This window comes from Arvicanthis niloticus, chromosome 2 (assembly GCF_011762505.2).
Source record: "Arvicanthis niloticus isolate mArvNil1 chromosome 2, mArvNil1.pat.X, whole genome shotgun sequence".
Lineage (NCBI taxonomy): Eukaryota > Metazoa > Chordata > Mammalia > Rodentia > Muridae > Arvicanthis > Arvicanthis niloticus.
Genome location: NC_047659.1, coordinates 5,784,603 through 5,806,571, shown reverse-complemented (window position 1 = coordinate 5,806,571; position 21,969 = coordinate 5,784,603). Strand labels below are relative to the sequence as shown.

Below are 21,969 nucleotides of genomic sequence, written 5' to 3'. Positions count from 1 at the left end.
CTGCTCTAACCCTCACTGGGTGGGTGAGGGAGGGCCTGGTCTTCGTGCACCTCACCTTCGAAGTTCCTGGGGACGGGAGGGCTCAATTCCTGGCCCCTAGTGCCATCTTGACAGGCTTCCTGCAGCAATGAGGGGTATGCAGCCCAGTGACCTCCTGCACACCCCTCATTTCCTTAGCCCTCACTGCCTCCGGTGAGCTCAGCACCTTCCATTTGCCAGACAAGAAAACAGAGGCCTAGACACTGGCAGCACCTTGCATGGAAACCCATGGGGACCCAAAGGCGTGCAGCCTGGCTGCTGTCCTGTCCTCTGGCCACATGATGCATGTCTCTAACTGAGCTGTCATACAGGAGGATAAGGTGTCTCAAGCGCCTTGCTCCACTCTCCAGGTGGGGCCTGAAACCCAAGCACCCCAGCTCCACGGGTCCCTCAGCAGAGTGCTTTGTTCTCTAAGGATTCTGGACCCTGCAGGGCTATCTCAGCCTGACCTGTACAGCAAGGGCAGGGCCCACTGATAATGCTGCTCTTTCTATGTTGACGCTTCTAGGCTGAGAGAGAAAAGTGAGTCAGCCCATCAGTTCCTGATACATCTAAGCTGCCTGGGCATCCTATGGCCTCAAGGGATGATGCAGTCCACCAGAGCCACCTATACAAACAAATCTGCACCCTGGGACTAGATGTTTGGAATGGAGGATGACCCCTATCCCAGGTAACCTCTCCCCTGGGACAAGCCTGGCATCACAGAGACAGAACAGGCTGGCTCAGGGAAGCTGCTCTCTCTTCCATCGGCCATCAGTCTGCCAGTGGCTAAGCCCTAGCAGGAAGCTGTAGATCTGCTAATCCGGCTGGCTCAGCTTCCCGCAGCAGCCTTGGCTGGCTGTCTCTACTACATCAGATTACCAGAGGCCTACTGTTCCACCAAATGCCTGCCACCTGTCCAAGGAACAAAGTCATCCTCTCCTCCTGTCCAGTCTCGACAGGACTGGAAGTTGTTCAAAAGCTTTCAGTGAGGAACTGAAACCCTGCCATCTCCTGTCCCCCGTCCTACCCACACACCCTCTCCCCAACACTGTGGCTGCCACCTCACCTTGATGAGTAGCTCTCTGCTCAGGGAGTAGTTGTTCTCATCAGAGAAAATCTCTGACAGTTTCTGGAACACTCGAAAGCTGTCCCTGCAGGAGGCACAGAGAGAAGACAGCGGTTGGGAAGGGTGTGCACTGGGGCAAGTATGGTGGGGAACCCATTTTCTTTTACCACAGAAAGGCTAAGCTACTAGAGAAGAACCTTAAACATAGTTCCACTGAAGACTACCTGAGTAGGCAAAGCTGGGTTTTGCTTTCGGCTGGGTACTTCTGTGCTGTGTGCATGCATGACGCACTCACCTGGCTCCAATCAGGGTGTGCAAGTTCACTACCTCCCAGTGGACCCACCCTCCACCTTTGCTGCTGGCCCTCACTGAGGGCGGAGCCAGCCTGTGATGGATACAGCAGGGGCTGGGGACGGAAGGCCTACCTAGAGACCTCCTCCCACGTCTTCTTTAGGCGGTGGATGGCATTGCTCTGCAGGGCAGAGAGGATGGCGTAGAGGGAGGAGAAATTCTTGAGCACTCTGCACTCCTGGGGACAAGGAGGGGACATCCCATGGATGAGCCCCTCCTTCACACCAGGAAGCTCCCAGAGGGCATGCCAGGGACTCGCCCACACAGCAACCCAAGTGGACAGTGCCAGGAGTGAATGTATGCCTGGCTGTGTGGCCCTGAGGTCTATGAAGAAAAAAAAAGAGGTCCCCAGACCCGACTGTAGCCTACCCTGGCCACTTCGATCCAGTGTTCCACCACCCGGGCCCTGTCCGGAGCCTTCATACTCTGGTCCCCAAGGCAGGTAGTAATGACACAGTTGGCCACATTGTTGAACTGGGTGACAGTGGCGCGGATGGTAGGTGCGAGATGCTCCTTGCCCTTCTTGTCCCGCTGGGACCAGATGGAACCCAGGCAGTGGTAGGGCACGACTTTCTTGAATAGTTCCTAGGGAGGAGTCAGTGTCACTGGGTCCTGCACAGCCCAAAAGCCCAAGCTGTAGCACTTAAGAGTAGGGATGTGGTTGAGCCTGTGGGACCCTCGCCCCTCCACCTGACCTCTGCCGGCACCCAGTGCAAGGCAAACCAAGGAAAGTGAAGGGGTGAAGAAGCACACACAGCAGTGGCTCTGCCTGCTCACCTCAGAGCATCTGCTGCCCCTCCCCAGCAGGCACACCTGCTTACAGCCCTGCCCCATGGCTCAGTCTCCAGTGCACAGTAAGCACTTCATAAATGCTGAGCTTAGATAGGCCTCCAGGGTGGAATGGAGGAGGGTGACCCAGGCGCACCGTGGTGAGCACTCCTCCATCCCTGCGATCCCTGCGTGCGTGCCTGTACACACACACACACACACACACACACACACACACACACACACACACACACTCTCTCTCTCTCTCTCTCTCCCTTCCTTCCTCCCTCCCTCCCTCCCTCCCTCCCTCCCTCCCTCCATGACCATCATGGGGGTGGGAAATCAATGCCTTGGGTTAAGTAGTACGCCCTAATCACATGCTTGTTAACAGTGGAGCTAGGACTTGCCCTGGGACAAAGGCTGGGAACCAGAAAACAGGTCTAGACAGCAGAGGACAAAGGAAGCCTGTCTTGCCCCGCCCCCAGCCACTCACTGCGTCCATCAGTGTAAACTGCTCTGCTACTAAGTCAGGAGGGAAGAGCAGGAGGTGAGGCTTCTCGTCTAGTCCGTTCTCTGTGGCTTCCGAGGAAGGCCAGGAAGGCTCTAACGCAGGAGTGGGCACGGGAGCTGACTCGAGGCTCTGTGAGACAGCAGGGTCCAGCTCCGGAGCAAGTGCCAGGGAAGGCTCAGGCTCCAGGGGTGGCTCTGGAGCTGGTTCTAGCTCAGAGGCTGGCGTCACCACCGGGCTGGATGCCAGCACTGGCACTGGGGCTGTGACTGGCTCTCGTACTGGAGTTGGTGGCACTGCTCGGCTGGGCGTCAGGAGCAGTGCGGGAGCTGGTTCTAGCTGTGAAGCTGGTTTCAGAGACAGCACTGGAGCCGGGGACAGGGCTGCAGGAGATAAGATGTCTATTATGGCTGCCTCGTCCAGAGCATTTCCAAGACAGAGACTAACCGGCTGCCAGAGAACAAGGCCCTGTCTCCGCGACACGATGCTGTCCTAGACTATGGTGTGCAACCTCCCTATGGGTCCCAGGCTCACTCCTGCTCCTGCCTCGCAGTCGGAGCATGTTTGTGGCACAAACTATCACTGCCCCTTCCTAGCAGGTTCTATGTAGCTGTCCCCGGCTCCTCACCCTCAGGCTCAACCTCACTGGGCTCCAGGTCCTCCAGCTGGGCCAGGAGAAGGCGAGCACGGCGCTCCAGGTCTGAGTCAGGCATGTTGAGCCGCACGTAAGCCACCAGCTGCTTGAGGCAGGGGAAGTCCGGAGGCTGACAGAAATCCTCTGAGTATTGGTCCAGCCAGGTGCCCAGTATGGAGGAGATGGCACTAGGGACACGCAACAGGGTCAGAGGCACGGTGTTCCCCATTCTTTAGGGAACCATTCCCACTCCTGCCCAACTCTACTGGAATGCAGATGCGCGAATGGCCTGCTATTCAACCAGTGGTGAGGGTTCCCTCAGCACCTGTTCTTTGTGAGCCAGGTGTGGGCTGCATTTTCCCAAGGGACACAGGGACCAGCTATATGTCCATTCCTCAGGAGGGAGGTTGCGTGACTACTGAGAGGTTATGCTGGGAAGGATTTTCACAGTGATGGCTTCTGAATTTCTCCCCCTGCCCCGCCCCGCCCCTCACGCACCCCCTCCACTCTGCTCCTTGAATGCGCAGTACCACCCTGAAGTCTGTCTTCCTGCTGGTGTAGGAGGAGCTTTAGACCCTGGCCCAGCAGCAGGAACCAGATGCATGGGGCCTACAGTTGCTCAGCCCTTGTTCCCCTTGTTCTCCAAACCTCCCCTTCCGACTCAAAGCCTACTTACTTTTTGAGTTGGTCCTGCGGTCCACCGTCCTCACTGGAGTAGGGCAGGATGCAGCCATATCTAGAGGAGGCCGTGAGGGCGTCACATCTACCGTACCTGCTTACGATGTCTAGTGTTATTGGTCAACTCCCTGATGGGAATGGAGCCCAAGGAGGCAGGGACTCTCTGCTCTTGTCAGAGTTAAGTGCCTGGCAACATGGCTACGCACAGCAGATGTTTTATAAGCTGAGGCACTTCAGCAGACCCTAGGACCTCTCAGTTGATTACAAGGCCGCCCTTGCTCTGTGTATATCTACGTTGAGGTTGCAGGGAACCCACTTAGCCTGAGGCTGAGAAGAGAAAGCTTCTCCACAGAGAAAGGGAAAGTCATATAAAACCCCACAGGCCTTGACAGGGCCCATCTAGTTTGGTCCTGACAACAGGATGCTTACCACCAAAAAGGGGCTCAAAGAAAAATAAGGCATTCCCAAGACGCAGCCAGGAGGAAGGGTGTCCCTGGGTCTGGCAGTGGTGCTCACCTTTTGAACAGTAGGTCTAGCACCTGCTGAGTGGTAGTGAAGGCTCTGTAGGTGCACAGGAAGACGGTGACGTAGGAAAGGTCACTGCCCTGGAAGGCAGGCACCAGGTGCTCCACCAACTTCTCCAGAGTACCAGCCTTCACTGTGCGCACCTTGCAGGTCTCGTAGAGGTTCAGAGCTGACTCATTCTCACACTGGGGGACAAGAGAAAGGCACGGTCAGTGGCAGGGTCACATTCTCAGAGAAGCTGGAGGCTGGAGCTCAGATCACCTCCTGTACCCCCTCAGCAGAATGTGGCCAAAGCCGGGACAAGAGGGTCTCTAGTTTTAAAAAGTCTCGGATTTTCAAGCAGAATTTGAAGTGTTGAGCCCTTCAGGGTGGTTTCTTAGGTGAGTGACATTCTCTTAACATACTCTGGGGGAGGAGGGATGGTTTCCATCCTAGAGGTGGAAAGGCAGGCTTACTCCAGAATCAGGGGGTTGGTCTATCAAGACCCAGAATGTTCCCTGAGCAAGTTCAATGGCCACACGGAAGAGTCATGCTAGGACCCAATACAGTGAAGCATGACAGTGTGGTGACAGGGTTGTCTTCTGGAATATTATGTGGCTGGGTCAGGCTCAGCTTCTTAGCTCAAGGGGTCCACAAGACTTGTTCTGAGACAGCAAGTTGCAGAGAAGTGTATACATATTAAAGAATTTTATCAACTTGATAGATATATCTGACAAAATCAGAGTCATCTGAGAGAAGGGAACTCCGACTGAGAGAATTCCTCCTTAAGACTGCTGCAGACAAGATTGTAAGGCACACTCTAACTAGTGATCCATGTGGGAGGGCTCAGTCAACTGTGGGCGGGGCCAGCCTGGGCTGGTGCTCCTGGGTTCTATAAAACAGCAGGCTGAGCAAGTCAGTGAGCAGCACCCTCCATGGTCCTGCCTCCAGGTTCCAGCTCTGTGTGAGCTCCTGTCCTGACTTCTCTCAGTGACAGACTATGATGCAGAAACGTGAGCCCAATGAACCCTGTCCTCCCCAGCCTGCTTTTGGTCATAGTGTTTCTTTATAGCAATAGTAACCCCAAGACAGCTTACAAAGTTTAAACTTCCATTCACTGGGGGGGTAAAGGGAAGCCCTACTATGTGAGAGGATTTCTGAGACTAGGAGGAAGTGAGAGGAGGCGGGGGGAGGAGTGACATGTGAGGACAGGTTTTAAACCTGGCAAAATATTTGAATATGCATGGCCTTATGGGAAATGAGAAGCAGCGTCAATAGTGTCTCCTCTCACTCGTCGGTAGGTATGTCAGCAGGACCTTTGTGCATAGGCTGAGGAAGGGAGCGAGGGTCAGCCCAGAGTCATGAGAGGGACTGGGGCCCTCAAACAGAAAACCCTGGAAAGGAGTCTGGCAGGGTCACCCTCCTGGTCTCCTTTCCACACTCACCCCTAGCCAGCGCTGGCCCTTGGTGGCTCCTTGGTGTAGCTGGACCTTGCGCAGGGAGATGGAGTAGATGACCCCGTTGATCAGCTCCTCCCCAATCTCCTGCGTAGAGCTCTGGAAAGACAGGGCCCAGGAGCCAGGCCAGAAAATCAGGGGTCTGTTTTATGGGCACAGCGCAGACAGGTGGCTTCTGGACTTCCAGCGTGAAGAAAAGAGGGAGCCCAGGACTCCACTTCACACCTGGCTCCTCATGACCTTAAGGCCAACACCTCAGGAACCTGCTCCTCCCTAGTACTGGACAGCCCTACACCAGTCAATCTGGACAGGTACTGTTATTGAGCCATTTCAGAGAATGGTAAGTGGAGGCTGAGGCCGTCAAACTGTCTTGTGTATATGGCAGATCCCCTATCCCAAGGCCCTAGCATGGTCACAGGTGGTACTGGCCCTCAGAAAAGCCTAGTCCCCAGAGCTAAAGGCTGGGGTCACCCACACACTCATCTCTTTGTGCCTGTGCCATCTGAGGTTCCAGGCTGACCAAGCTGCATCAGGCAGTTCTTTCTAGCTCAGCGCTGGAGTCAGCACCATGTGTCTAGAGCAGGTGCGGACGCTGACCACATCTGAGGCCACTTCCTTCCCCTTCTGCTCATTCATGCTTCTGAGACTTCTTGGGCAACACGGGGGTTCCCAGCTGGCTGTTCTTTCTTCCTCACGTGAGAGGGGAACACCAACAGTGTTGGGGATCCACAGAACCCCAAATCATGAGGCCTATTTGGGGAAGGAGGGGGTCATGTGGCTGCTTCTCAGAGCATAGAGCAGAAAGGAAACACTCGCCCTACACCCCAGGCTCTCTCCTACTCTTGCCATCTAGAGAAGGCAGGGATGAAGGGGACCTGATTCCTGGAAGTCAGCGGGTAACAAGAAGGCTCATTAAAAAAAAAAAAAAAAAAAAAAAAAAAAAAAAAAAGGTTCATGACCCTAAGCAATCCTGGCCCACGGCCCAGGGAACTTCCCTTCAGAGACCAGTGGCACTGTCATCAGCTAACCCCCGACCCAAATCTAGAAAGTCTTTCTGCAGAGATAAAGGAGACCATGGCTCTGGAATACCCACTGTGTCGGCTCAGTGGTTCCTAGGGCTGGAAGAGTCTTCCTTTCCCAAGGAGCCTGGTCATATCTGACATCAGCAGCAGAGTCAGGGTCACACATGAACCTCCTGCCACACAACACTGGGTTTCAGCCCGGAGACACCAGTACAGTGCTAGTTTGCAACAGGTTTTTATTGATGCCCACTGGAGAGAAAAGGGCCCTGGCCAGGCACAGCGGCAGGAGTAGCTGGACACAAGCAGCAGCCATCACTGAGCAAGGACTCAAAGGCAAGGTTTTGCGCTCTGCCCTGGGCTTCCGCTGACACCCCAGCAGCTGGCCTGGGCCCTGTAGGAGTGTCATGTGATCCCTGCACCCTTCCCCCATCTGAGGGGGGCCATTCTGCCAGCTGGATGAGGATGGGGGTCCAGACAGGCAATGAGAGCTATCCACAGATGTCTTCCTCTGGGGAGCTGACACCCTGCTGCACAGATGGGAGTTGTTCCAGCTGTGAGGAGCTAACCCCATGCACTCCACTTGTTTAAACAACCACAGCACCTCACAAAACCGAGTGTGGGCCGCTTTGCACCAGATACCCAAAGAAGGCAGAGATGCCCCAGGCCTGGTTAGAAAGCAATAGAGAAAAGCTTCTCTGCCCAGCCTAAGGATCTGTCCTCAGTCCCTCTGAGGTTGGAAGGGCAGGGACCATGGAACCTAAGGCCACCTTGGGCGACCTTTGTAGCAGGCAGCCCATGAAAGAAGCACCATGTTCCCAGGAATACAATACTTAAGCAGTCCAGGGAGAAGAGCGGGTAAGCTGGGCTGGTAAACAGCTGAAACAGCAAAAAATGTCTGCCTGCCTGCCTGCCCAGGGCAAGCATCCAGGAAACCTCTGAGCTCCAAGGGAGGAATGCCGCATGGTTGGCTGTGTCCTTAGCAAGGATCATCCCCTCCCACCCTCCAGCCTCCCACATGTACAAGGCCCCCAGGGGCCTGGGATGAAGCTGGCGGCTGTGTCTAACACACTTGGGTCAGTTGCTTGAGGGTGAAGAAAGTGTCCCTGGGAGTCCTGTGAGTAAGCCCTCCCCACAATCACAGTCTCTTGAGCATAGCCCAGAGCTCCCAGAATGGGGCGTGTCATCTGATCAAAGTTCTCAGGGTGGCAGGTCAGCAGCATGTATGTCCCCAGCTAAGAGAGAGGGAGCTGCAGGCCAAGCCCTGAACAGCAAGCTAGGGGCTCAATAAGGATTGGGGTGCCAGGCCTGTGTCATCTCTCCCTAAAGAACACTGGGTGGTGGTGGTGGCCTGTCGAGTCAGACGCTGCTTCTGCTCCGGGAGGTTGGCAGACGTGGTAGAGTTTAAGCACGAGATCACAGCTTCTCTCTACGTGTGCAGAGGCTCAGCCTACTTGGTGAGCCAAGGTGATTCTAACCTGTACCAGTGATCCCTACCTGTACCACTGAGTCACTAGGGTACCCCAGGGTTCTAGCAGGTCCCTTGCAGACCCCCTACAGCTCTGCACACACAGGACCCACAGGACCAGAGCCAGGCACTGTATCTCAGGAGGAGTCTCAGTCCCCAGCTTGGCTCAGTAAGCTGGCTGTAGGCTGAGAGAACAGCTAACAGGTGACACGGTGAGGGCTGCAGCTGACCAAAGATGGCAGACAACACCTGGACAACACGGGAACTGGTGATGTCTGAGAACTGCACCTGTCAGAGGACCACCTAGGACTACTGGACCCAGATGGCAGCTCACTCGGAGTCCTGGCCCTTGCTTGGATTAGAGCTTCTAGAACAGGGAGAGGGCAGTCCAGATGCTAGTGAGCAATCTCAGGCTCTTATGATGGGAGAACACCTTCCCGTTTTACAGGTGGAAACCAAGGCCCAGGAGAGGGGCCAAAGAGATAGTGTCCAGGTTGAGGTGAGAATCCGAGACTCCTCAAGCCCAGGCCACGCGCTCCGACAGAGGGAGTAAGTGAAAACAGCAAGCATTAGAGCCTCCACCCCAGCTCTGGCACTGGGCGGACAGCCTAGGTGCTGAGCCCTCATGGCGGCCCTTGGTGATCACAAGAAGCCTCAGCTAGGGTGCCTGGATGCCAGGGCAGCAGGAGAGTACCAAGACCCCAAAAAGAAAAGTCTTGGACCTATGCAGAGCTCCCAGAGTCAGACAGGTCCCAGGAACCCTCCCTGTCAGCCTGAGTCCTGCTATTGGTCAGGTTAGCATTTCAGAAAATAAAACTAGGCTCAAATGGGGGAGGGGAGACCCACCCCTTCAGCTCAGTAAATCCATAGCTTTGTCCATTTGCAAATGGCCACCACTGGACCAGGCCTGGAAGGGGGCATGCCCCAGTCCTCACAAGGTATAACGTAGACCCAGCTGAAGTCAGACTCACACCACTCCATGACCACGCCATCCAGTTAACACAGGCACTTCCTGTCCCAGATCCTCTGTACAGGTAGTGCATGTAACTCTCCCAGTATGGTGCCCGTTGGATGAAGGACACCCCGATAGGAACAGGTAGAAGCCTACTCAAGTCAAGCTAGGAAACAGCAGCCAGGACAAGAATTTTTATCCATGGCCTGTAAGGACACACCCAGAGCTGGCTGCTGCTTCTGTCAGGGCAGGGTCCAGTCAAGGTACACAGATGCAGGGGAGAGGCTGAAGACAGAAATGACTTCCTCAGGCTACACAGCAGGTGGAAGGTGGCCAGGCTAGTGGTGTCACACCAAGCCTCTGAGCAGAGACTTAAGGACAGATACATTCTGGGGGACCGCCCCGCTGAGACTGTCAGTCTCACTTGGCCCACTCTATAGCTCCTTTTTGTTGTTTGTTTGTTTTTTCCAGACAGGGTTTCTCTGTGCAGCCCCGGCTGTCCTGGAACTCTGTAGACCAGGCTGGCCTTGAACTCAGAGATCCGCCTGTCTCTGCTTCCTGGGATTAAAAGCATGTGGCACCACCACCTGGCAACATGTTCATTTTATAGATGAAGAAACTCTGGGGCTCAGAGGGGCTAAGCTGGCATTCCAGCAGGGTAGCTTCCACAGACCTCAAGCTCTGTGCCTCCTGGGTTCAAAAGACAGATCGCCTGCAGATGTGACCCATAGGACAACAGGCCGTAGGCAAACACATCAAAAGGAGGGGAGCATGGTAACAGAGCAGCATGGCCCAGCTCAAGTGAGCAGCCCTCAGGCCGTCCTTTCTCTGGGAAACTGAGTTTGCTTGGAGCCTCAGCTCCTGTATTAGGAAGCAATCCATCTCTCTCACTTTCACTGGGCTGGGGTGGCTCACTCCCCTGAGGTATATGCCTGATAACATAGCATTTGTGAGTGCATCAGAAGTCTGAATCAGGGCAGGTGCCAAACTATGAGATCCTTCAGAGTGCAGCTGAAGCCCCTCCAAAAGCTTCCTTGGAGCTGAGGGCCGGTGAGAGGTCTATCTACAGTCCTAAACACTGTGTGATGACCTCTCTGACAGTCAGTCCCAGTTCCTGCCCTGCTAGCAATCTGGTTCCTCCTGCTCCAGAGCTGCCTGGAGGCTCCCAGGAAATGGGCCAGCATGTCTCTCTCAGTGTCCCAGGCTGGAGACCAGCCATCTGGGCCTCCTCAGCCTTGGCTACTGTGCCTCTGAGGAAAACAACTGTAGGACAAGGAGATCCTGGGGGCACAGCTTTGATGGCAAGTCTTCTCATGAACATAACAGGCCCTAAAGTTCCTCAAGGCTGCCCTTTTAGAGTCAGCCAGGAAGTACCTCTGGAAGATTATTGTGTATACACGTACACACACACACACACACACACACACACACACACACACACACACACCCTATGTACCTATATCTCGGAGTTTTCAGTGTCAAGGGAACAAAAGAACCCTGGGGTAAACTAAGAGTTGCACACAGTGTGATCAAGAAACCAGACAGCTCAGAGGAAGAAGCCCTGGGCCTCACCATGTCCAACCCACACAGCCTTTAGGCATCACAGGCAAGCTGCCAGGTTAAGAAGCCTGCCTGGCCTCTGCCTCTGCAGTTGACCAGCTTGTTGAGTGCAACCTAATTAGTTGTTTCATTTGTTAAATGGGCTATTAATAGCCCTGACCCCCCTGCCAAAGGACAAAATGCATGCAAATTATTTAACCTAGGCCCTTCTACCAAGCCCTAGTGGCTGTTAGCTATTATGTTAAAGCCCCCGGTTCCACTGCACCCGAGATCTCAAAATCTGAGGTACTGTCACCTTCTCCTGGACTCCTCACATCTCACTTGACCCAAGGCTTTTTTGCAGTGCTTGGGTGAAGCTCTATCCACCACCTTTGCTGGCTTCCAAGTTCACTAGCCTTCTCTGCTGTGTCCTGCTTCCAGCTCTTACATGTAGCAGGCACCCCGCCCCCACGCCCAGGGAACACAGTTTATGCTGAAGTCCTGTCTGTGACCCTTCCTGACAATATATTTATCTAGATCAGGAACTTCACCTCTGTGCCCTCCAGCTTCTTAACAGATGGCGCTGGCATCTAAACTGGAGGGCTGTGTGAGCCAGGAGGAATATGGTACTGGTGCCTGCTGCCTGTAAATGCCACAGATCCACAAATCACCCTTGCCAGGCTGAAGCTGAAGCATGCCTGTCGCAGGAGCATAAACCTCATCACCTCCATAAAGTAGACAGGAGCAGGTCAGGCTAGGTCAGTGGTGGCCTGACCTAGAACTGAGAGGGCAGGCAGATGCCCAGATGCGTGAGGACATCTGGCAACCCCAGGCTGATGGAAACAAATGAAATAAGACAAAAGGCAGAGACAGAGTGCAGGGACCTCAACTGAGTCGGCTTCGTTTCTAGACTGGGTCTACTACCAGGAAATCAGCCTCAGGATGGGGATGGCAGGGAATTATTGGCAAAACAGACAGGGATTTCCCTGCCCCCTCCCCCAGGCGAATGCTAAATGGTCATTGTGTTCAGTTTCCGGGCGGCCGTGGCCTCCTCTCCTGCCAGGACCCTGGTTTTCCTGCCCCAGCCAGAAGCTTCCCCTCTGATTTCTAAACAGTGACCAGGCTGTATGACAACAGAGAGGCCTGGAGAGAGGGGCAGCAGACGAGGCACAGACAGCATCAACCTGTAAAGGGACAGAATCTTTGATAGCCTTGCTTCAAAGGGTCCTCAGGGATGTAGACAGACAGAGCCAGAGAGAAGACACACACACACACACACACACACACACACACACACACAGAGTAATCAGGCCAGGCTCTTCCAGCACACAAAGCCGGAGACTCTGCCAGACATAATGAAAGCCAGATGAGTGCAGGGCTGGTGCGGGCCGCCCACCACCAAGCTCCCCGGAGTCCCTCCCCAGCTGCCACGAGGATGAGACCACTGGGTGAATGAGAAGCCAGACTTGGGATACCTGCCAAGCACAGGAGGCCTCCCAGGCCTGGGGGGCTCTATGACCAAGAGTTCCCAAGTACGCTTTGTTCAGGCCTTCTCTAGGAAGAGCAGGATGCAGGACTGCCTTGGGATTCCACTACCTTTGGGGAATGGTGGCAGGTGTATACTAAGGTGGAAGGAAGAGGGCACTGCTGGGTGCCCCTGCCCAGGACACTAGAAACAAGCTCCTACCCACATTTATTACTCCCATCTCCCACACATAAAGGCATGGTCTCCCTTCTCTGAATCCTCCCAAACTCTTATAAAGATCCGATGTCCGGACATTTTCTAATCGGGCAGAAATGAATCACAGGTCATCATAACTGAACACCTTACAGTCCTCTTACTGACTGAACACTTGGTTCCACACGTTGGAGATCAGCCCATCCCACCCCCTTCCTTCCACTGCCTCCTCTGGGCAGCTTTGATGTTCCAGGGTCATTAGACCTATGTCGGACTCAGTGATGGGGATCCAAAGGCCCCTGAGGTTCCACTCACCTCTGAGGAGTCTAGGACGGTGCCACCACAACCATTTGCTGGTTCACTATATTGTGTGGCCTCCTTGTGTTGCATGTCCCATTGACAAGGGTTTGAAACAGGGACAGGCCCTAGCAGTTGGAACATTCATGCACCACAGACACAGTGACAGCATGGAGGGGCTTAAAGGTCTGACTGCAGAGATTGGGGTTGTCACATCTGTGCTGGGTTGGAGCAGGTACTGGGATGAATCGAGAGGATACAGAAATCCAGCTCTGATCTCCAACTATTGCTGAGGATGTGCTGGAAGCTGTAATGCCCAACTGGTTGCCTCAGGGCTGGTGCAGCAGGGGGATTTCTGAGGAAGGAACCACCCCTCCCCACTCCACCCTCCAACAATGCTGCAAAGGACGTTGGGCCTCGGCTCACCCACCTCCAGGCGCGGCAGATCGGGATCGAGCTGCGTGAAGCTGTGCAGCACCACGGGACAGCTGTCGGGGACGCCCACCTCCAGGCGCACAGCGTCCCACACGCTGCGGCTGCGCCGGGAGCCGGGAAACAACGGCTCGGCGCCCCCTACGGGCCCGGCCGCCTCGGCCCACATACGCTGCACCATGGACGATTCGCGGAGGCGCGGGTGGCCGGCGGGCCGCGAGACCCGGGGCGGCACGGGCGCAGGGCCGGCCCGGCGCGGCTCCGCGCTGCCTGCGCTCTGGGCCTGGGGCCGGGCCTCGCTGATGTCAGCTGGGGGCGGGGACTGCTGGGGGCGTGGTTTCCGAGGGGCGTGAGCCTCCTCTAGTTGCCAGGCCTGGTGGATACTGCTTGCACACTCAGTCTGTGTTGTGTGGGCGTGTCCGTGATGCTGTTTTGCTGAAATCAGATCCACTTCCCGGGAATTCCAGTTACCACACCCCCTAACTCTGTAGCCTCAGTTTCTTCAACTGGAAAGTATGGGTAATGAAAATGACTTCCTCCAAGAGTGTGACTGGGAGGATGTCATGAGGTCACTGGCTATGTACTCATATACCAGAGCATGGGGAAGGGTGACCCTGACTGTTGACTGGGCTGAGTGTCCAGAGGGCGTTGATATCCAGCCCAAGCTCCATTGGGAGAGGAGCGCTTTCAGCCTCAGCACCAGTCACCATAGCCACGCACAAACTAGACAGACCTACTGTGTAAAAGAAATGCTAGTTACCTCTAGGTGAGGCTGTATCCGTTGAAAAGGCTTGTTTATTTTATTGTATGTGTAGGGTTATTTGCCATGCATGTGTGTACACTGCATATGTGCCTGGTGTCTGAGGGGAACAAACTGTGAGCTGCCATGTGGGTGCTGGGAACTAAACCCAGGTCCTCTGGAAGACTCAGTAAGTACTCCTTGGTGCTGAGCCATCTCTCTGGCCACAAGGCCTAAAGTTTCTCTGAAATTTTTAATTGTTGGAAAGTATTTTTATGAGAAGGCTCTAGTGATAAATACGATTTAAGAAAAAGATAGGCAGATTTGGCTTGGGGTGGAGATCCCCTAAGCCTGGCTTCAGAAGCCTGGCTGGGACCCTGCCCTACCTCCAGGAAGTCCAGGTGTGTGGGGGGATAGCACAGGAAGGCAGTGGCTTCCACACATTCTGTAGGCTTTCCCTAGCCCCACTCCTGGGCCAAGGACCCAGCAGCTGCTCAGCTTTGTTTCCTGTCCCACTACTCTCTCCTATTCTGACTTTTTCCCCTAAGGGCAGCTTTTCTCTCATACTTAGTCCTCGGGCACCACCCCTCCAGCCTCAAAGAGGAAGGGATAGGGAGTTAACCCTGCGGCACACAGGCTATCTACCAACTCACTAATTTCGGGGATGGACACTGGCAGAGGTGAGGGTGCCATCATCTACTGTGCCTTTCTGGTTGCTATCCACCTGTTTTTATCAAGTTCTTTTCCTGTCTCGTTCTGCATGGATGCATTTCCCTCCTGGAAAGTCTGTTCATGGCTATCACATGCATGGATACAGAAACACAGACACAGCAGTGTGGAGGCAGATCCACGGACACAGAGCGACTCAGACAGGCAAACAAACTCCTCACCCCACAGTCCAGCAGCTCAAGCCTTTTTACTCTGACCCCCTTTCACCACTGTAAGTGTCCTCATGTCCCTGCTGCCCTAGACCCCACAGGGCTAACGCCCTCAGCGTCCTCAGCACCAGCTGGGATGTTCTAGATACTTCCAGAAAGCAGAGCCCTCCTCAAGGCCTCCTAAGCTTTCCCTCATGATTAGCCACGACCTACAGGGCATCCCTTACCAAGAGCAGGCCCATCCTAAGAGAGGGGATAAGGACAGCAAAAAACATCCTGCAACCTACACCGGAATCTAACCATCACTCCAGGGAACAGCAGGAGCCAGCCAGAGGACATCCTCCACATCACCAGCCTGCAACCTACGGAAACCCAGCCTATAGGACAGACAGGTTTTGTTTTGCTAACAAATATATGGGGTGGAGGGGCTACACAAGAAGAAGAGGCCAGTGTGTGAGTTTGTGAACCTGATATGAACAAACTGTTAAGTAGCAAGGCCCCTCTTATCTGAGGGTGATGCATTCTAAGATACCCAGAAGGATCCTGAAATGAGAGTAACAGTCAACTATGCTAGGTACCACAATGGTCAGAGCAATGACCCAGGCAGCAAAGTGGCTCACTAGCAAGCAGAGTGTTTGGGTATAGTGGGCAAAGGGATGACTTCACGTCGGGGTAGGGGTGGGGTGGGAGGAAGGCTTGATTTCATTATGCTGCTCAGAACAGCAGGAGATTTGATTCTAGAATTTTCCACTTTAATATTTTTGGAGCAGGGTCAACCTCAGGTAGCTGAAGACTACTGCATATTGATGGCATTGGACATTGTTGCTGCCGCTGCTCCTCCTCCTCTTCCTCTTCTTTGCTGCTTTTGAGGCAGGGTTTTTCTACACAGCCCTGGCTGTCCTGGAACTCGGAGAGCTGCCTGTCTCTGCCTCTGAGTGCTGTGATTAAAGGCATGGGCAATCACGTGTGGCTGGACATGGACATCTGGACTTGGGCGTTGTTCCTTAGCCAACACTATGATATTGTTACTGTTAAGAGTTATACAGCTATGCCTGGGGTTTGTGGATAAACTGGTGTTATTAAGCTTTATGCCATATTCTCTACCTTGAGTCTATTTGGAATTTCTCCATAATAAAAGATAAAAGAACAAAAGGGGTTTGGCTGAAGAATCATCCGCTAAAGCCCCTGGGACTCCAAGTAGCGGCTAAGGGAGGGTTATAAACTTTAGACCCTGGTGGGATTTGACCCTGGGCTAGATTTTCCTATGTGCTTTGCTCTGCCTAGTCACTGACAGGATCCTGAGAACAAAGCAGCCCCACAGTGGGTCCCTGGGAAACTGAGTCCTGATGCTCACATGTTCATAGGGAGGTTGTTAACAGACCTGGTGATCGTGGGTGAGTCTGAAATGCGAGGCTTGGGGTTAACCCTAACACCTGGGCTGGCATACGGCACTGCCCTCCTCTGCAAGAGAATGTTGCAAGGAACCAGCCTCTCTCCCCTTCCTCATCCCAGCCCTCCTGGGAATGCAGCTGGCCCTCACTGGGAGGCACAACAAACCCCTCAAGAACAATGCTGACTTAACACAGTTGGATGATGTTCCTCAAAGAGCAAGGCTTTGAGCTGACAGTCGGAGACGAGAAGTAGCCAAGAGCGCCTCACACATGTATTTTGTTTGGACTGCAAAGTGTTTTTAAACGTTTGAGCCAACAGTGAAAGGTCAGGTGATTTCACATAAAAATCCGAAATTTAGGCGTCTCCTGTAACTCTGGGTGACCTGACCACAACAGCTGTGGGCTTTAACTACCTACCCCTGGACACCATCCAGGGTGAGCCCCACAACTGCCTAGGTCCCTGGAGTCTGGCTGTCTTCAGAACGTTCCATGGACCAGGATGAAGTGCGTCCTCCCCACCACTTGGGTGAGTACGTCACTAGTCCTTTCAGGCTGCCGAGGCTGCTCCTGCAATGGTTCCCAGTGCCCAGTTCCATGACTGCTGGGTAGCAGACAGCCAGAGTCAGACATGAACACCAGGCAATGTCAGGACAACCATAGAAATGAGCCAACACCTCTTCACACCAGGGCTGGGTCACTGCCAGTGAGGACAGCAGCAGGTGGCCCCTGGTAGAAATCCTTCTGTCTCTTGTCTAGGCACAATGGCCAATACCTGCAATCCCAGCACTGGGGAGGCTAAGCAGGAAGATTATGAACTTGGAAACAGCCTGGGTCACAGAGCAAGACCCTGCTTCAAAACAACAGAAGGCTTTTCACCTCTGGCTGGCAGGTAAAGGCCTGCCCGCTCATCTGTTTGCTGTTCTACACTTCCAGCTCATGGCAGGAGGACACTGCTAGGGTGTGGTCCTGCCTGGCTCCTCTGTCATTTCCCGACTAAGGCATCATCATTCCTGGCCTGCCTGGGTTCTGGGGTGGCCCTGTGTGGGCGTGTGAGCACACACCTTGGCGGGAGGTGACGCACCTGGGCCTGAGTGACCCTGTGCTCTGCAGTCTCCGGAGCCTTTCCACACAATGGAGGAGGGAGCTGAAGTAGCAACTCCCCCACAAGGTCATACTGGGTGGAGGGATGTGACACGATTACCCCAAATCTCTGACCTCACATACAGTTACTACTGCCCAAGGAAAACTGCCCAAGAACAAAACCAGCCTGAAGCTCAGTGGATGCAGGCTTACTGCCAGACAGTGCAAGCCTGACTCTCCAAGTGTAGTCCCTGGAACCCAACTAAGTTCCAGGGAAGTTGTCTCCTGACCACCACACATGCACTGTGGCACACATGCCCACATACATCACACATACATGCATACACAATAATAAATAAGAGGGGCTGGAGAGAGCTCAAGAGTTAAAAGCACTCAATGCTCTGGCAGAGGACCTAAGTTCAGTTCTCTTCATCCACAGCTGACACAGTGATGGGGGATCTGCATCCCTGATATCAAGTAGCTATACCCACATGCAGACCCACACAACTAAATATAATTAAAAATAATAAAAAAGTTGTCTGTGCACACATCCACACTAAATGACCGACACACACACAAACACACACACCACACATCAAGCCTGGGGCAACAGAGATGGCCTATGTAAGGACACATGATTCTGGGTCAGCCTCTCTGGGTCCATGCTCTGGATTCAGCCTCAGGGAATTCATGTTCTCTGTCCCACCAGTGCAACTCCATGCTGGGAAGAGCTCAGAGTGGTGAAGATCAGTCTGATTGGCACCATGAGAAGTGTCATTCATGGAGCAAGAACCAATGTCACCCTGATGACTGCCCCCTCACAAGATACCCATTGTGGTCACTGAAAACCCTGAGGACCACTGCTGTTCCAGATTCTATGTGAGGTACACGGAGGCAGAGGAGAAAGTCAGTGGGGACACAAACACACAGAAATGGAGACGAAACTCAGAGCTGAGCCCAGACAGAAAACTGAAGAGAGGAAGGAGCAGGAAGGAGGGAGGCCCGAGGGACAAGCTGTGGCCTGTGTGAGCTGACCAGAGCAGTCAAGGGAGCCACTGAGCACGCGGTAGCTCCATCAGTCCCTAAGCCTAGAGGCAGTGACATTGACCCCTAGCACACCCCAGAAAGGCCCTTGCATCAGGCTCCCATTCTCTCCCTTCCCTAGAGGGCGAGTGGCAGCAAGCTGCCAGCCCTGCCCTCCTCAGCCAAGTGCCAGGTGGGAAGCGCACCGAGGATCCGGAACCCACTCCCTGCTCCACATCTTCAGAGCCCCAGGCGCACCTCAGAGTTCAATGTCTCTCCCAGGAAGATGGAGACACTAAGGAAACAATGAGGACAACATACCAGCAGCGTTCTGATTCAACACACAAAAGCCTTGTAATCCAAGAAGCACCATCCAACGTGAGCTGCCGTGACAGCCCACAGGCATGCTGTCTGCCACGGCTGGGGACAGGTGGCCAGCCAGAGCTCACACACAGCACCCCAGCCTCTGAGCTGACACTGGGTACAGGAGACAGAGTCTCCTGGGTGCTTCTAACCAAACTCCTTCAACCAGTTCTGACAAGGAGAGTAAGGAGCCCTAAGGTACCAACTCCCACGGCCCAGGCTAGGTCTTGGCTGTGACCTGACAGTCTTTCCCAGCAAACACTCACCTCAGCAGTGGGTGCCAGCAGGGGTGCTGGGCAAGGTGTCAGAGGAGTAGGAGAGTGGGCAGTGGTGCGGCAGGCAATGGCCCACCGCCTGGCAGTCACCACTGATACACAGGCAAAGAACACTGATCCCTTCTTCCCCCTGGGCACAGTAGGCCTAGCATGGACCCGGTCTGCTTCCCAGGCCATAGCAGGGTGGGAACCCAGTGGGGGAATGGGCTCTTTGGCAGACTGTGGAATAATGTGTCTGTCGCCCGCCTGCCCCAGTGGAGTTGAGCCCCAGAGTACCTCGGCCTGCTGTCACCTGCATGGCTGTCATACCTGCTGCTGTGACGGGCAGGGCCAGGAATTCCCGCTTATACCAGGCCATGAGGCAAGCAGGCATGAGTGGCCAAGACTCTGTTCTGGGCTGGCCCAATAATCTAGTCCTAACTCATACCCCTCGGGTGGACCCAGCTCTCTCCTCCAATCCTTTGCCCCCTCATCCCACTGATCTCCCTTGGGGTCTGGAAGTCTCTATATTGGGATCAAAGCAGCCTTCCTCAGGAACAGAGCCACCAAATGAGCATAAGCCAGGTCGTGAAGCCTTGCTTCCCCACTCTAGGAGCCTTTCCTGACCACCAAACTCAGAGCTCCTGTCTCCAGTATCTGGCATGGATTTGTTTGTTTGTTTTTGAGACGGTGTCTTGTGGCCCAGGCTGACCTCTAATTAGCTATGAAGCCAAAGATGACCTTGAACTCCTAATGCTGGGATTACAGGCAATGGGGCACAGTACTTCATTTTTTAAGCCAAGACCAAGTAGGGGGTAAAAACTGAATACCACCATTGTCAAGATTTTAGACAAGAGGCCGCAGAAAAACTAGGTAGGATGTCTGCCCATCAGGAGAAGGGCAGCAGCCGAGTCGCTGTGTTAGGCTTTAGAGCAACTCACCATCCTTTCCCTGATTTTACTGCAAAACAAGCACTGGAAGCCACTAAACAAGCTCAACACACCGCTCTGATACATAGGAACCAGGGTCAGGGGAAGAAGACTTGCCTAAGGTCTCACTGGCTCCTATAGCAAAGCCCACAGGCTGCTCTGTCTGCAACCACAGACCTGACCCAAGGCCCACCAATCCCAGGATGAAGTCTAGGGAGAAGCCAGGCTGCATCTTTACCCTCCTAGGACTCTGGCTGGGCAGGCATCAGACCAAGGATGAAAATGGAGAACACTGGGCCGGGCATCCAGCATGGAAGAGGCAGAAAGCAAGGGTGGTGGCTGCTGAATCTACAGGTCCCCCAGAGGCACTCAATCAATATCCAGTGGGGGTGGAGGAGACCCAGCATCCAGACCGAGCTCCGCCAGCACCCTAGCTCTACCCTCTGAGCAATCCACACCCTCTTCAATGGTCTTCCTGTGAAGAGTGACTGACTGACCAGTTGGCTCAAAGCCTTGAGGAGGGGGTTTTAAGCCTTGGTTCCTGTCCCTGCTTGGTGCTGCCTCCTGCAGGACTTGCAAGCACACCCCACTCCTCCATATTGGCCTCTCTCTCCTGTACTGCCCACCTAGCCATCAGCACTGGCTGGCACAAGTTTACCAGTGAGAAAGGGGTTTCCCCACAGAGGCCTGTGGAGGAAGTGGGAAGGGACCAGGGGGGCTACTGCACTGTGTTTGTGCCTTTGATGGACAAGCATTTTTATGGACTTCCTGACTACTAGGCCTGTGCAAGATACAACGCCTGCCTCTGATGCACACTCCTTATTGCCCGGCCCTCCCTCCATGCCTCCCAGCATCCCCCCAGGCCTAGTATCCACATTTCCCCAACATGCCCCAACCTTTAGTTTAGGCTGCAGGGCTTGATCCTGCGGCTATTCTTATTCTCAAAGGGCAGGGCTGCCTGGGGCAGCAACACTGAGCAGGCTGAGAGGGCTGGAGGGTCTGAGTCACAGCCAGGTCAAAGAACAGGACCAAAAGGACCAGCTGCCACTCCTGAAGCTGGGGTTTCAGGAGGAGGGACCAAAAGGAAGGAGGAGCCAGTAGGTCTCCTGCCCCTCCTCCAGTCGACACGCTCCCGGCCCCACCCTGCCACAGGCTGGCCCTGGGAGAGCAGGCCCTTTGTTCCAGGCCTTTGGGAGCCACGTGACACCCGTCACTGTCACTGCCTGGAACGAAGGATGGCCACAGGAACTCCCAGGGCCACAAGAATGGGCTCTAGGGGCTGAGTATAGCCCCTGCCACAGGGACAGTGCACCACCCCTGCCTGCACACCAGCATGTACAATGCTGCCCACTCTCTCAGGACACCCATGTCATCTGCTCAGTTCTACCCACCAGTGGCCCTGGGAGAAGGTACCTGACCACTCACACAAGCTTGTGTGGTATTCCTAGGCCCAGGTGCTATTGTCTGTGGGGGTACTAACACTGGGGGAGTGTCTTCCTGCCCTTCACAGGTGGGAGGCGGGCTCTGAAGGGTGAGAGCCCATTGTTTACAAACAACTGGTAGCTGTCGCTAGGAGCTGTGACTCAGCTGAGCTGAGACTGTCAGAGCTGTTTACTGGGTATAACATCCTGTCCAGGAGGCTGACTGGGGCCATGGCTCTGCTCCTCTTTCCTGTTGCCTGCTGACCTGACACTTGGGGTCCTTTGGGAGAGGGAGGGGACAGTTAATCTACCCCCACACACACCAGGACAGTGGCCCATCATCAAGTCACCCCACACATGTTCCTGTGATCCACACGTCACTGACTTTTCTGGGGCCAGGGAGAGTGTAGGCCTCGGGATAGGGGAGTGCACCTCAGCTCTGACCAAAAGGCCCTGAGCAGCGGGGCTACCATCATCTGTACTCCTCAGCCCCCACAGAGGGAGCAGATGCCAAAGCCC

At 54.4% G+C, this 21,969-nt stretch overlaps 1 protein-coding gene across 10 annotated transcripts in view; it reads right to left on the bottom strand.

Moving 5' to 3' along the window:
• Positions 1–21,969, bottom strand: part of Ralgds (ral guanine nucleotide dissociation stimulator) — a 40,520-nt gene that overhangs the window by 6,898 nt on the left and 11,653 nt on the right. For 3 of the 10 annotated variants that reach the window (XM_076928346.1, XM_076928348.1, XM_076928349.1), the window contains exons 1-9: positions 19,113–19,313; positions 5,976–6,086; positions 4,543–4,736; positions 4,025–4,120; positions 3,343–3,536; positions 2,700–3,097; positions 1,808–2,023; positions 1,513–1,616; positions 1,088–1,172 (exon numbers count right to left, since the gene is read on the bottom strand). In XM_076928346.1, coding sequence (XP_076784461.1) covers positions 1,088–1,172; positions 1,513–1,616; positions 1,808–2,023; positions 2,700–3,097; positions 3,343–3,536; positions 4,025–4,120; positions 4,543–4,736; positions 5,976–6,086; positions 19,113–19,298 — 1,584 coding nt within the window. In that variant the 5' untranslated portion in view covers positions 19,299–19,313. Of the gene's footprint in view, positions 1–1,087; positions 1,173–1,512; positions 1,617–1,807; positions 2,024–2,699; positions 3,098–3,342; positions 3,537–4,024; positions 4,121–4,542; positions 4,737–5,975; positions 6,087–13,370; positions 13,646–19,112; positions 19,314–21,969 lie in introns of those variants that run through there. The other 7 variants (XM_076928347.1, XM_076928350.1, XM_034495108.2 and 4 more) reach the window with 6 other exon arrangements.